This window comes from Tachysurus fulvidraco, chromosome 5 (assembly GCF_022655615.1).
Source record: "Tachysurus fulvidraco isolate hzauxx_2018 chromosome 5, HZAU_PFXX_2.0, whole genome shotgun sequence".
Lineage (NCBI taxonomy): Eukaryota > Metazoa > Chordata > Actinopteri > Siluriformes > Bagridae > Tachysurus > Tachysurus fulvidraco.
This window is the reverse complement of record NC_062522.1, coordinates 26,809,757-26,824,587: the sequence shown is the minus strand read 5'-3', so window position 1 is coordinate 26,824,587 and position 14,831 is coordinate 26,809,757. Positions and strand designations below refer to the sequence as shown.

At 35.8% G+C, this 14,831-nt stretch overlaps 1 protein-coding gene across 1 annotated transcript; it reads right to left on the bottom strand.

Moving 5' to 3' along the window:
• Nucleotides 1-642: 642 nt before the first annotated feature.
• On the bottom strand, nt 643-11,386 carry mlpha (melanophilin a). Its single transcript, XM_027133399.2, has 13 exons — nt 11,228-11,386; nt 10,223-10,444; nt 10,020-10,132; nt 9,147-9,188; nt 8,945-9,006; nt 7,676-7,765; nt 7,470-7,581; nt 5,780-5,973; nt 4,697-4,780; nt 4,011-4,235; nt 2,108-2,272; nt 1,884-1,955; nt 643-1,697 (listed from the first exon to the last, which is right to left on the bottom strand). Exons 1-13 carry the CDS (start codon nt 11,335-11,337, stop codon nt 1,635-1,637), a joined length of 1,554 nt encoding a protein of 517 aa, XP_026989200.2. The 5' UTR covers nt 11,338-11,386; the 3' UTR covers nt 643-1,634.
• Between the last annotated feature and the right edge of the window lie 3,445 nt (nt 11,387-14,831).

Genomic DNA, 14,831 nt, shown 5'->3' with positions numbered 1-14,831 from the left:
AATTTATTAGCATTTGTATGCTGAATAATTTTACAAGTTGCTATAAGTTTGCAATGAAATTTTTTTACGTGTCCTCCATTTTTGATTGATTAATATATTTTACATTAGGTCACAATGTATTCATACATGGATATAATTAATATCCTACACTATGCATTCAGTATGCATACAGTACATATTTGTAATTAATTGTACCTTAAATATTGGTTAGTTTCTATTTTGTAAAATGGAATGCTACCAGCAAACAACTAGCACCTTTGAATGTTGTTGTTCATTCAGCTGCTCCCTGTTCAGGGTCACCACAGCAAATCATCTGGTCCACATATTTGATTTGGCACAGGTTATATGCCAGATGTACTTCCTGACACACCCCTCCTATATATTTCAGTCTCGGGACTGGTACTGAGAGTTTACCCTTCAGTAGCTGGTTTAGTTCCTTGCTCAGGAATCAACACAGGCTGTAGCGATGAGTGCACAGGATCCTGCCACTGGACAACCAGGGGACAACTAACACTTTTGAATAACTGTAAATATTAGCAGTGGCAGACTGCTGTCTCAGTCATGCACCAGTACAAGACTGAGAAAACCTTCTGTCTCCCTGCCCATTAGACTGTACTGTACAACATCTCTCAGGTATGTCAGGGTGGAAACATACAAACTGTGGAGTGACTCAGTTTCTTAGTTTTTAATCTGTATTTATTTGTCTTTACTTGCTGTTGCTGGACATTTACATTTGTATATGACATGTACAGTATATATGGTGGATGTTTGTGATCATCTTATTCCTTTATATGTTGCTACTGTTTGCTCGAATTACCTTTGGAATCAAAATCATCTATCTATCTATCTATCTATCTATCTATCTATCTATCTATCTATCTATCTATCTATCTATCTATCTATCTATCTATCTATCTATCTATCTATCTATCTATCTATCTATCTGTCTGTCTGTCTGCCTGCCTGTCTGTCTGTCTGGCTGTCTGTCTGTCTAATAAGTCCTAAAATGATCAATAAACTATTAAACTAATAAAACTGATAAAATAATAAACTACTGTGTGTTTTGTCGGTGAAGCTACATTTACTGAGTGAAAGAGGGTGTAATCTGGGTTGGGTGAAGGGACATGATGTTATTTGTGTAGTCCTTAAGCAAGGAACATGTGCTTTGGAGCAGCAGTCCACTGAGAGGTCTTTTATATATACATTTAATCATAATATTTAACATGCTAAAGCAAATTGAACACTGCATGCTGCTAATAATGCCACAGTGTTGAATATTAGATCATATCTAACCAGTAATTGAAAAAGGGCCAAATAAGGTTTTCATGGGAATTTGTTTTTACATGTTTCTTTTACTCCAAAGAAAGAAACATTTAAGCATTCATAACAGTTCATAACTGATAAGTCATAGCTAGAGGAAAGATTTATAGAAGCATGTCTCATGTATTTTTATATGTCACAGCAAATTTGTGGAAAGGACAGGAAAAAGGTCCTTGTGCTAGATTACAATACTTCCTCTGGGTATAAAGAAAAGTAGAGCAACAGAACAAAGTAAAGTAATGTTGTTAAATCAGTAGTGTGAATTAAAGCTGTAGAAAATTATTGTTAAATCAGCGCTTCCTTCATGTTCAGGTTCAAAAATGTACTCTATTTATAGGGATGTCTTGGGACTTTCTTCTTTTTTGCATGCTTGATGCCTACATATAAAGAAAAAAAACATTTAGGTTAAATCTTTTAGAAGAAAACATGATGACACATTAAAGAAAAGCTCCCTCACATTAGACGAGTGAATTTCATTTGTGGGTATTTAATTCATTCAATTACAGCAATCCAATTGAATAAAGTTGCATTTTACAATTTGCTGACTAAACTGAACAATTTACCTTTTTCTTGGCTTTATCTATTGATAATCCTGACGCATTAAGAACAGCAATTTTATTCTCGATGTCTGACACCTGATAAGAAAAATGTACTTCATTACATAATAGTATATTAGACAATAACTGACAGTATGTCAACAATGCAGAGTGGAATAGATCACATATAGTGTATAAGTGTCAGGTGTGTAAGTGTTATAGTGTATAAGTGTTTATTTTAAACGTTTTACCTCGCTCTCTGTGTTGTGCACTTTAGCAGCAGCTGCTGCAAGCTGATCCTCCAGCTCAGAGAGTTCAGAGTCAGTGAGAGGGCCTGTATATTGGTTCATAGCACTCCGTTCAATCTGCCTCAGCTTCCTCTCCATGTCAAATGAATTCCCGGCTGTCAGATATACCTAAGAGAGAGCAGACAGTGTTGCGGACTGGCGTGAAAAATGGTTGAGTAATTAGAGACAATAAAATCTCTTATTCCTTATGTTTTTTGCTGAGACCTTAAAAATACTTGGTAGAAATAATAAAGGACATATTTTATTTAGCCTTGGCTGTATAGCAATCACTATACTATAAAGCAAGCAAATTCCTAAGCAGGTTTGATTTCGAGCATTTAGTTTAGCACCCAATCAATTCAATTTAAATTCATCAATGTAAAAAAAACCTATCAAGAATAATACTAGTTCCTCATTAGTGAAGACCATCTCATGCTACACACTATAGCTAGTGCTAATGCTCGCCTTGTGCACCTGTATAAAGGTTTCACTTTCAAACTTCGAAATTTAGAATAACAAAAATAATTCAATATGCTGGATTAATCAAAGACTCGTATAAAATACATTGTCTTCTTTACCCACTAGAGGACATTGGTTTAGAAAAAGCATGATCTGCTAATTTGCTTTCCTTTTCTCTAATGCCATATTAGCCTAGCATTTATTCCAGAAGCTAACACAACTGGCTAGGCAACAAGACCAATAACAAGATGCTAATAAAAGCTAGCTTACTGTAAATATTGGTAAGTTATGGGATATTTTCGTATATTTATGATACTATTAAAATACTATTTTTTTCTTTCACCTGACAACAGTTGAAATTTTCTGTTCAGATTTTTGTCATGTTATCAATACTTTTTCTTATATAATTGAAGTATAATTACTCAAAATATTTTTTCACCCCAGGGTACAAAACTCAGCACAAACCGAAGTTTAGAATTGTTCTCCATGGACCTTTTAACTAATGTTCACTCACCGAATCAATGAATCATTCACTAGCTAGCTATGTGACAGTGAATGATATTGATTATAAATGCCAGAATATAGATGAATACAGACTGCATGATGCCATTTTATGCCATGACTGTATGTATGCAAAATATCTGTGGGCTTACATTTTTCTCAAGTTCCCTGAAAGCAGCATCAGCTTGCTTTACGTCTGTGACCTCTAACTGAGGTCTGTCATTAGGGTTTGAGGGGGCCAACTCACTCATAGCATTTTCTGTGGCATTAATAGTTCTTAGAACCTCAGTTGTGATGTCGCACAGAGCCGCAGCGGTGGATCTCTGAAAGCCATGTAGAGGGAATAGCAATTAGCTGAGAGGAGACTATGTAAATATATCTACAATTGTGGTGCTATTTTGTTAGTTGGTTAAAACACTGCTGCATCACTATTTTTAGTTACAGATAAATAATCATATGGGTGTTCAGTGGCACTGTGTGGACGTGGGACACCACGGAATATAGAGCAGCATGTCAATAAACAGTTCAGAGGTAGCTAAGACGTTGGACTGCTGATCAGAAGGTTCTGAGCTTGAATTCCAAAACCACCAAGCTGCCACTGCTGGGCCCCTGAGCGAGGCCCCTAAGCTTCGGCTGCCCAGTTATATAAATTAGATAAACGAAAGTCGCTCTGGACAAGGACGTGTGACATAGTGCTGTAAATTAATGAAGTTTCAACTAAAAGACATCAACTCTGAATTTCATTACTTTAACAATCACAAAGTAACATGATCAGGATTTGTTTTTCCTTTAATAGCTAGATATCATCTGATAAACTCATACAATGAATCTTATTAAAAGTATGGTGTGTTACTCAGTATTAATACTTCTTTGTTTATACCAAGACATGTGCGTGTACTATATTCACCTTCTGAGTCTCAGTAGGCATCTCATCACTAGACGAGCTCAAGGCTGCTTCCTGTCTTGTTGATGCTTGTTCAGTGTGTTGGACACCTTTCACACCAGACCCCTTGAATTGAGTGGGTTTCTTAGGTTCATCCTCTTCTGAAGACAGTGCTCTGTCACTCATCAGCTCATCCAACTTCTTTTTCAGCTTCTCCTCCTCCAGCTGGCTTGCTGAGACTTGCGCCTGCTACAGGGACACATAAACTGTTCACTTTTCTGCCTTCAACAATTGATTGCAGAGAAGTACGTCAAGGCAAGTAAAGGAACTTATTATTTCAAATGGATGAAGCCCCCTCTCACTGGGTCTTCTATTGGTTCAGTAAAACTAATAAAACTTGTTGCCGGAACTGATTACCTAATAACTGACTCAGGCTCACTTGCCTTGATTTATTTCTGCTGGATATATCTAGTTCAAATAATTAAAAATGGCTAAAGGCAGAATTAATTACATGTAACCACACACTGTGCTTGATATCTTGATTTGGTATAAAGAATATCTGATTTTGACTTTCACTGAGCATTTCCCAAAAATACAAATACCTTTGGTCGTGTAGTGTATTATAAAAAAAATGTTTTTACAAGCAATCACATAGCATGGAATTCTGTTTAGACTGTTAGAAAGTATTCTTTTCTTCCCATTATTTCTACCTGATCATTAGGCAAAGCCATCTTCACCTCCAGTCGATTCAGGAGACTCTCAATGGCAAACATTCTCTTGTTCAGTTCATTAATCTGCATTCAAGTATTGGTTGTTGGTGGTGGGAGAAAAAGAAAGAGAGATGCAAATAAGTGTCAAAAATACAAGCCATGCTCATGTCTGATAACAGAAATCTGCAAGCTTGGGAGTTTAGTGATATCACATTTAGCGGTCAGGGTCATGGTCAAATTGAGACTTAATTAACTATGATCTAGCATCCAATTATTTCAGATTAGCCTTTAAGCATTTTAATTTAGAACCCATTCATTCCAATTACAAATTCATCAATGAAGAATACACCTTATCAGTAATCCTACCAGTTCTTTACCTATGGTGATCTTCTTATGCTACACTTTGTAGCAAGTGCTATAGGTAGCTGTGTGAACCTGAATATGGATAAGCACAAGACTTCACCATTGAACGCCTTCATAAAATGAATGAATGAATTAATTAAATTAAAATGTGCTGGATTAAGCAAAGAAGCTATAAAATGAAGTTTCTTCTTAACCCACTAGATGGCGTCTAGTTTGAAAAAGCATGTTGAGGTAAATTTAGATAATCTGCTAACATTAACTGGCTACAGTGGATTTAGCTACATTTATTTACTTTTTCTCTAATGGTAGCTTAGTCTATCATTCATTTCAGTAGCTACATAACTGGTTAGGCAGCAAGGCTAATTGCTAATGGTAGCTAGCTAATGGTATTTAAAAGATCTATAAGTAGCTTGACAATGAATATGGTGCCTCTGGTGGTGCTGTTATCCTGCTGATAGCATGATAATTAGCATAAACTGTGCTGTATAAAGCTTCATTCTGTTAAATGTGTCCTCAGGATTCAAGTCGTATTCCCTGTTATGCTGTATTCTTTTTCAAATTCCCTGTCTTCCTGTCCAGTTCCCCCCCTTGTCATATTGTATGTATTGTATGTATGGACAGGTTGACGGCTAATTTCACGGTACAGTCCAGTGACAATAAAGGCTACTACTACTATTCTCTAAATTATGAACGTAATTCTTTTTTTATACAGATGCATACTGGAGGAGTGCTGTGAGTGATGTTTTCCTGAGAGGAGGCACGACTGCGTCGGCGTGATGGGAGTTGATAGACTGGGAAACAATAAGCCTCCTCCTCCTCTGAGGTGTCCAGATAGTAAGAGCGCTGTGGTAAGGCAGGGATCTTGGATAGAGAGCGAGCACGGACCATCTTGTGCTCAGAGTACAAGCCATCATCTAAACAGGGGTAAAGTGATAGATGTTAATTATTGTTTATGCTTCTTATGTTCTACTAATGGAGGAACAATGTTAGAAAAAGACTTTTCACTATTTTGCAAGCTGAGTTCCTTTATTCAGTTCAATTGCATTGATCTGTAGAGCATTTTACTAGTAGGCACGATCACAAAGCAGTTTTAGAGAAATCTAGATGTAGATTTATTTCTAATCATTCGACAAATATGTTAGTACAAGGCAGTGCACTGAAAATAATCTAAGCCAAAGTTCCTTCAAGGATGTAGCTATTAAACCTGGTTGTTATTGTTTTTTAAACTCTTCATGGATGGCTGAATGGATGGATTTCTGGTTAAATGTACACTTTTCAGATGATCATCTAGGATCTTATTTGATTTTTCGAATCTTACTGGATTTTGCTATTTTTCTAAACAGGTTTCTGTTTGTCTTATTAGAATTTTCTCTGATATTTAGGTTATTAAGTAAACTCTATTTTCTTTACTCTTATTATTACTTTATTTTAATTGGAAATAATGCTTTCTGATTATTAAATGTAAAATTATTTGGTATAAAATGAGTATATTTTAATTGATTTTAATTTGTATTTTATCCTATTACTAATAAAGTGTATAGGAATATGTTTTATATTAAACTATAGGATTCTTACAGATATCACACTGAATTCTAATATAGACCTGAACAGGAACCCAAATGGGTCCCATAAAAAATCCTGTAGCAGTGACCAACAGGACTCAATATGACTGTTCATTAGAGGACAGTGTAGTAGTTTTCACTAACATATTTTTCAGAAGATATAATATTGTTAAAATAAGCACTGAAATAATGCAATCTACTCTCTGATACTGTGATCCGTCTCATGGCCAATTTAAGCTGTTTGCTGACTAACTGTTTGGGATGGCAGGTTGGTCATTGGCCTATAAATAATTAAACAGTTTTATGAGTGTCCTTCATATAATATGTCATTGGCTACAATTATATATACAAGTTAGGAGTATTTTAAGGGCCTTATCATGGGGCCCAACAATGGCTCTTTTATAGGTTTGGTATTTGTAGAATTCTTAAAGCTGCTAACATTAAATACTCTTAAATAACAAGTACTTAATTTGATCATTTTGATAGAAAGAGAGAAAAAGTTACGTATAGTTGAATCGTTGTTTAGTTAATATCAAATGGAAAATAGTGGGAAAGTGGTGTGGTATAATGGACATTTTCTGTAAAATAATCATATAAAAAATACCAAACTTCAGGCTGGTAATGACAAATAATTATTCCCAATCATGTTTTATTACTGACCTAATTTGTTATATAAGAACTGCTTATCATTCATTATTTTATAATTATTTGAGAATTGATGAGTGTGTGTGTTTGTGTGTGTGTGTGTGTGTGTGTGTGTGTGTGTGTGTGTGTGTGTGTGTGTGTGTGTGTGTGTGTGTGTGTGTGTGTGTGTGTGTGTGTGTGTGTGTGTGAGACTTCTTATAGACCTGGTCGTGAGACACGATCCAGGCTCTTCCTCCGATTTATGCGGTGATGATGGTGATGGTCAGCGTTGTATTCCAAATCATTCCTCGGTATTCCACGTTCATCTTGTACATACTGAAAGATCAAAAAATAAATGTTTGAAAAAATAAATTATGGAAATGTCCATGTTTGAAGTTTGAAGTAAGTATGAATTAAAGAGCACTCTTGCCTGCACAGAATGTCGGCGGGAATGGCTGCCATAGTCATCTATTTCCAGGTCCATAGGGTGGACAGAGAGTAAACGTTTTGTCTTTCGTATCTCATTGGGTTGGGGAATGAAGCACAAAGTATTTAATGTACAGTATTTGGGCAATAAAAAAGATGCACTTTAGAAATCACTGTTATAAAATCACAACAACTGAGATGGAATGAAACAGAGAGTTTATCTAATCCTACAAGATGATAGAAAAGATAAGTCCAAGCATAAAGCCTTCCAAAATAGAGTGTAAAAAAACATTCTTCAACATTCAATCCAGCTTCACTATGACACATTGTCACCAACAAAGTACTATGAAACTATATGTCCTCATTTGTAAAATGAAAAACAGAAGAAAACATAAAAAGAGATAAATCTATACGTTTACTATAATCCTGTTATATATACGGTATAATTTACAAATTGTACTTTATTTTTTATCACGTTGAAATACAAATGATCTCATTTGAATAATCTCATTGTTTAAATCTCATTTGAATGATTTAAACAATGCTTTTTAAAAAATTATTTTTCTTTTTTTTTTTTTTACAGATGTAAGACAATGTTTCCTAAACTTTCAAGATTTTTAGTTGTAATCATGGGCCTGTGTGCTCACTTCCCCATTTGGCTCCATAGAGTTATAACTGAACCTAGTGGTCAAATATGGAGGCCCAGTGAGGCAGGCATCATACTGCCTCATGCTCGCTCTATAAATATTTTCAGTGTAGGAACAGCAGCAGATAGGACTTTAAATAAGAGGGTTGCCAGAGTCACATTTTTTCTTTTTTTGCAAATTGGATATAAATATTATGTGGCCATTACGATCTTCTTTGATACAGTAGTAAATGATCAGAAGTAAATCTATATACATTACACTATTATAAACAAACAAGTAAAAGTAAAGTTTAAGTGTGGACAGGACAACAGTGTTTCTAACATGAATACAGAGTATATTGAAAAGATTGGGAAAGGGTTAAAGGGGATAAGAGAGTGGAGAATATTTGTATATCAGTATATCAGAGATGTGTGTGCGCTACAGTGGTCTTGCTTCACCATCTAAAGACGTGAAAAGAAACGTGAGTCTGCTTTTACTATTGGTGTTTTTTTGGGGCTAAATTCAAGACTTGTAATTCAAGAATGTAATTTTTGAGATGTAATTGGGCTTAAAATTGTTTAAAAGAACAATTAAATGACATGTTATTAATTAACGTGGAGAAAATGGTTTCAGTGGAAATGGTTTACCTGTTTATAACGCTGTGCTTCCATTGCATCCATATGCTCATCATCATGTCCATTGTATACATCTAAATTAAATATTATACAATCAGTCAATCATCATGTTAAATAAAATGATACATTGGATTCATTCCTTTCTACTTGTGTGACTATAAGGGATGAACAGCTGCTCTTGTTCCAAGCAATGCATTGTTCAAGCACCACTCACTGTGGACGTCAGGCACGGATTGCACGTCATCGTCACGGCGACCTGGACAAACAAAGAGGATTAATGCTGGAATATCAACATTAGTTTAGGCTTTTTATGGAACCCAGCTGGTCGTATTACTCATTTATATGACATTAATGATCTGAAGAATAAACTTTGTGTTTTTTCCATGCAGTTTATTAAATCGGTTATTCCTAAATGGCAGTTAATTATATCGACTATCAGTATCATGATTGTGAAAAAATCTAAAGTATAGGGTGTGCTAATGAAGTGTTTCAATTTAAAAAAGAAATTTTAAACCTAAAAAAATAGAGAGATATATGCTTGTAAAGATCTCAAACATTTCAAAGCCCAGTGATTTAAACCAGCTCGGGTCATGCTCAGTAATCCTCCTGCCTGCTATGCATTCTAGGTATGTTTTCCATTTCTCTATTTACCTTGTCTGATCATGCAGGATAGTCATAAATAACCTCAACAGAACGTGCTCAGACACCAGCACAACATGTGATCTTTGTTGGATACACCCTCTGGCTCTGACACTAAACAACAAGTCACTGATCTACTTCATACACACACTGACAATGAATGCTTATGATGAACTGTCGGAGCTGTCTGGCTTAATGAGTAGGACATTATTCTGAAGGTGAATGCATAGGAATTCACAAGACTTTCCCCATGTCATATGACTCTCATGGCAATGACACGTGTGTGTTTGAAATATCCTTTACTCTAACATTGTGTAACAAAACACTTGAGGCCCCTCAATACAATAGGCTTAGGGCATGCATGGAAAAGTATGATAATGCAGTACAGTAATGTGAGAGGTCATTTTAACACATCCCAGGCTATCAGTATGCTTTTTTTAGCACTCACCCTCTTCGTTTAATCTCTTGTAAAGGGACCTCATCACTTTGGCGCTGCCGAAACGCTTGAAGCGAGAGCGTATGTTGTCGTGATACCAGCCCAGAGTTCCAATATTTAGGATCCTGTATGAGTAAAAAGTCAATAGTAAATGTCAAAAGTCCTTACTCATTTCAAACATGCCAGCTTTTCTCCCCTAAAGGGATGAATCTGACCGGGACATTCGGCATGGATCGCACACCCATCCATGATCCTTCGTACTGTAGCGGCTGCAAGTCTTGCAGGTGTAGAGACAGCAGTCCAGACATTGCCGTTTGCTGTTCACCAGGAACTTGAAGGGCTGCAGGCAGCGAATGCAGTGGGAATCAGTGAGGTTGGACTGAGAGGTCAGGAGCTCTCGCTTTGTGGCCTCTTTCTCAATTATTGTCCTTAAACCACTGGTGAACACAGAAACAACAGAGTAGGGGTGTCAGATATTTCTAACATGGGCAAGGCCTTAACTGAAAATTGTGTTTTTTTTAATTAAAATATGAAACAGCATTGTTTCCCGGAAATAAACAGACATTTACTAATGAAATGTAAATGTATCTAATTACTGCTTCAAACATGCCCATGGGCTCTCTAGACTTAAACAGATAAACAAACAAAAAAAACAATAGTGCACTTTGTATTCGTATTAGTATTATATATATATATATATATCCTGTGATTGGAATATACTGGTATACAACAATGCCTACCAGTATATTCCAATCACAGGCCTAAGCTGAATATAGAAATAACTCTATTTCTCTATACAACCTTTCTAGTCTGGGTTAAACTAAATTTGGATTCTATCTCTAATGAGTAGGATAACACATTTCTCAAAAAATCTCTGGTTGAAAAACTCTTTGTATTAAATTGACAGAAAAGACAAGTTCTCAAACCACCTTGTTTTCCCAGGCAGAGTTGTGGAGCAATCTGACCTTGTGACTTTGCTGTGATTATCATCATGGGAATGGGTTCAGCACAGAGCTGCTCACACTATTTCACAGAAAGGAGTGACCTGCTTGTACATGAGCTTTACTGCCTTACCCTGAAATGCTCTAAAGCCCGTTGATAAGTGAACATAACTGCATCAATCAAGATAACAATATAAAGATATCAAAATATCAAGATAAAGGGAAGGAATGTCTGAGGAATTAAATACTAAATACAAATTTACAAATTGACGAACGCACCCGAGTCTCGTCTCCTCTTTCTTCCTAAGTTCTAAGTCTCTCTGGATCACCTCCCACACATGCTTGGCCTCCTCATCTGTGAGTCTGGATAGGTCCAGTTTCTTATCCATGCTACAACGTTGTTGTTGTTGTTGTTGTTTTTTACTGTAGCCTTAGAAAAAAAAGACCTGGATTTTGCATAGAATTAAAACAGTGAGTCTGTAAGGAATTTATTCCAAATTAAGTTAAATATCTATAACAGTTTTTAAAATCAAATTTGTAATATTTTCCTAAACATGAATTTCTCACAGCATAAATAAGAACATAAATTCAATACAATATTGATTGGGATTGAAAGCAGCTAGTCTTCTTCTTCTTCTTCTTAAGTTGAACTTAGGCATCATAGTTTAATCATTTACAGTTTGCAGTGATGATGTGTTCAGTATTAATTATTGATTAACATAATGTATAAATTGAACTGACGATGAAGAAGAAGAACTGCAAAACTACAGTCTAGGGGGCATGTCAATGCTTTGAATCCTAATCTGTATTGTATTGATCTGATGTCCATCTGTAGACCTGTGCATATGGTGATGATTTAAAGATTAGAACTGGACTAACTGAGCTCAGGCGGATTAATCATGCATGGCAGGCATCTAAGGCATTTAAAGAGACATTAATTTTTGCATGTTCTATTGCTATACTATCACTTTAATAATACATTGCAAAATCAATATTACAATATTTAAAGTAGATCTGAGAGTATTTACCTCTCTCGCCCTCGTGTTAAACACAGATCAGCTGCTGTTGTTGACGCCACTGAAAATGAAGTGAACTAAAGCAGGCTGAAATATTTCTCCTGTGCTGATCACATGCTTACATTTTCAAATAAAAAAAGGAGAGACAGACAGGCTTAGTGTTTCCAGTGAATGGAGTGCTTTTTCATTTAAAATAGCTCAAGGAAAGCATCATTCCTCTACCGTCTATAGACAAGAAGCTATTGTGATACATACTGATTTTCAAAACTTTACTTATAAAATCCTGTATCCTGCTGCATTTATAAATATAAATGTAAAAGAAAAGTATGCCTTGTGTGTCAGCTTCTTCATGTGGATACAAATACTTAGACTAATCTAATTTTAAGGTCATGCTTTCATTTGATTTCAAAAATAATTTTATTCTGAACAGGGTCAGTGTGAAACCTGTCCATCACAAGGCACCATGCATACACACATTCACACTTAAGGGCAATTTAGAACATCCAGTCCACCCTGTGGCATTTTTTGGGTGTTGAAATGAAACTGGAGAACCCAAAGGAAACACAGACAATAATGCAATAGTGCAATAAATTGGTTCCAACATTTATGAAAAAAAAACCTCTGCTCATGAATCCAGAACAAAAGCCGCCTGCAGTCAAATGTATATAACCATAATGTTATCACTGGCCATTGCTAACTATTGTTTATAAAACTATAATATTGAACCCAGAGTATGGTTCCGTTGGACCTAGTACATGGCTGAAGAGCAAATAACCAAATCCAGACCCTTTCTGTGATATAATATATTATACATACTTCAAAATGTGACTTCCACTTTCTAAAGCAGTTCCAATTATTTTTACATTTGGAAAACCCAAAAATAGAAAGAAGCATTTTCCAAATATATAGACATTTCAAATAGACAGCACTTAGAAGTGATCACAGCTGTTGAGGATGGCCCCATGTGGACTACCTGGAGATATAAGGGACTGCTGTGGATAGTACCCCTTGGAAACCATGGCACATCATTTCATGGCACCATCTTGTTATTAATTATTTTACCATAACTTTATGTCCTGTCTTGTTTAATTCCTTACTTAGAGCAAGGCTTTCCCAGGCTTTAACTGATTCATTTTTCCCCCACCAAAGATAACTATTTGCATTAGTGTCTTTGTATTGGGCACAAGCACGGTTGTCTGGACCTGATTGTACACTTTCTGCCAGCAAGACACATGGCAAGGTGACAGAGAGAAAGAGTCTCTTTACTGTGCGACCATGTACAGGCAGCGATTGCCGTGTCTGAAAATGAACTGTGGATATTTTTACACAGCAAGGCTCTTAGATGCACACTCTGCAGAAACCCAGGTCATGTTTTTCAGGTCACCTTGTTCATTGTGTCCTTGTTTTGCACCCATATCTAACACCTCATAAAAGTATGAGTATGGAAAATACTTGCATATAAAAAGATATACCATCTTTCTCAAATGAAATTTGTCATCCATTCAAATAGTTTATTAAACAAAGAACAAAGGCCAATGCATGAGAAGTTAATGAAATATAATACTGTTGCATTTTGATACTATTTCTGACACACAATCCTATTTTGCTGGTTATAGCAGGAGTAGGAGTTCTGATTCTGCTTTTTGTAAGCTATCTGAGTTGTCCTTCAGTGAGATACAGCAGAGGCTAAAGGCGAGCTGATTCACAAGTCTAAATTTAGTTGCAATATACTGGTCCATGTTCGCCATCCAGGGGAAGTCCTGTTCTTATTTAGAGAAGCAGCTTTGAGCTTCAAGCCCTATTTTGCAATGTGCCGTTTCTGGAGCAGACTAGATATGCTGATTAGAACTGCAGCTAAGTAATAAAGGAAAAAGCTAGACATCTTTTCAAAATTATTGAAAACAGAGTGGATGAGAATCAGTAGTTTGTTCATGGGGAATTGGTGTGACCTTGACTCAAAGGAAAATTACAGCCTTTACAGAAGAAAGACTTCAAAGATCCATCCATTAAAATGACATTAATACTTTATTTGGTACTGTAGACATCAGAGACTTGTTGTTCAATAAAAGGAGAACGTAATTTCTTAGTAACCCTGAATATATAATCATGTTTGGCTTATTGGTATCAACCATTTAAACCAATAATAATTAATCATCTCTAGTGGCACAAAAGTAATGAAGTTTATCACACCCTAAATAAAACTGTCCAGTGAACTGTGTCAAGTCCCCTAAATTCTTCCCCCATTTTTTCCCACTTTCTGGTGTAACTATACACAAATGAACAGTTTGTTAAGTGCTGGTGAATGTGTTAGCATGAGTTATAGGGTTATTCCATTGGGTGATCACCCACAAATAGAGATCAGGTTAGGTTAATATACAAATAAATCTATCATGACAACACCAAAACTATGTGTGAGCCACTATTTTTGATACACTTTAACACTGATTGCATGACTTGGCCAAATGTACTTGGTACTAAAGCATCATCAACATGTTGGAAACATGATACCTGCTGTTTATGCCACACAGTATACATATACCACCAGAATGTAAAATACTATTCCAAGCATCTGGGCTTTACAGAGGTGTGGAGTTTCAGGGTTTTCATCAAGTCAGCCATTGAGACAGCAGCTGAAGTAAAAAACTACTTTGCATGAATAAATCTGTAATGGATGTATTGTTTAACCAGATATAATTGTATAGCAATTGTAGAATTCAACATTAAGAATCATCTTAATAGGAAATGTTATAAACAATTTTAAAGTTATTTGCTTTGGCTTTAAGGCTGAAAATATGACTTCTATCCTTCAATTCCCTCCGAAAATATTGGACCATTAAGTTTCTTAAAGGCTCATTTATTTTGTTTTT

Excerpts from the sequence above, each read along its gene's own strand:
- mlpha (XM_027133399.2), bottom strand. The coding sequence starts at position 11,337 with ATGGATAAGAAACTGGACCTATCCAGACTCACAGATGAGGAGGCCAAG. Across the intron at positions 7,582-7,675 it reads CCCGCCGACATTCTGTGCAG|TATGTACAAGATGAACGTGG; the intron begins GCAAGAGTGCTC and ends TTGATCTTTCAG. Across the intron at positions 4,781-5,779 it reads TCACTCACAGCACTCCTCCA|ATTAATGAACTGAACAAGAG; the intron begins GTATGCATCTGT and ends ACTTGAATGCAG.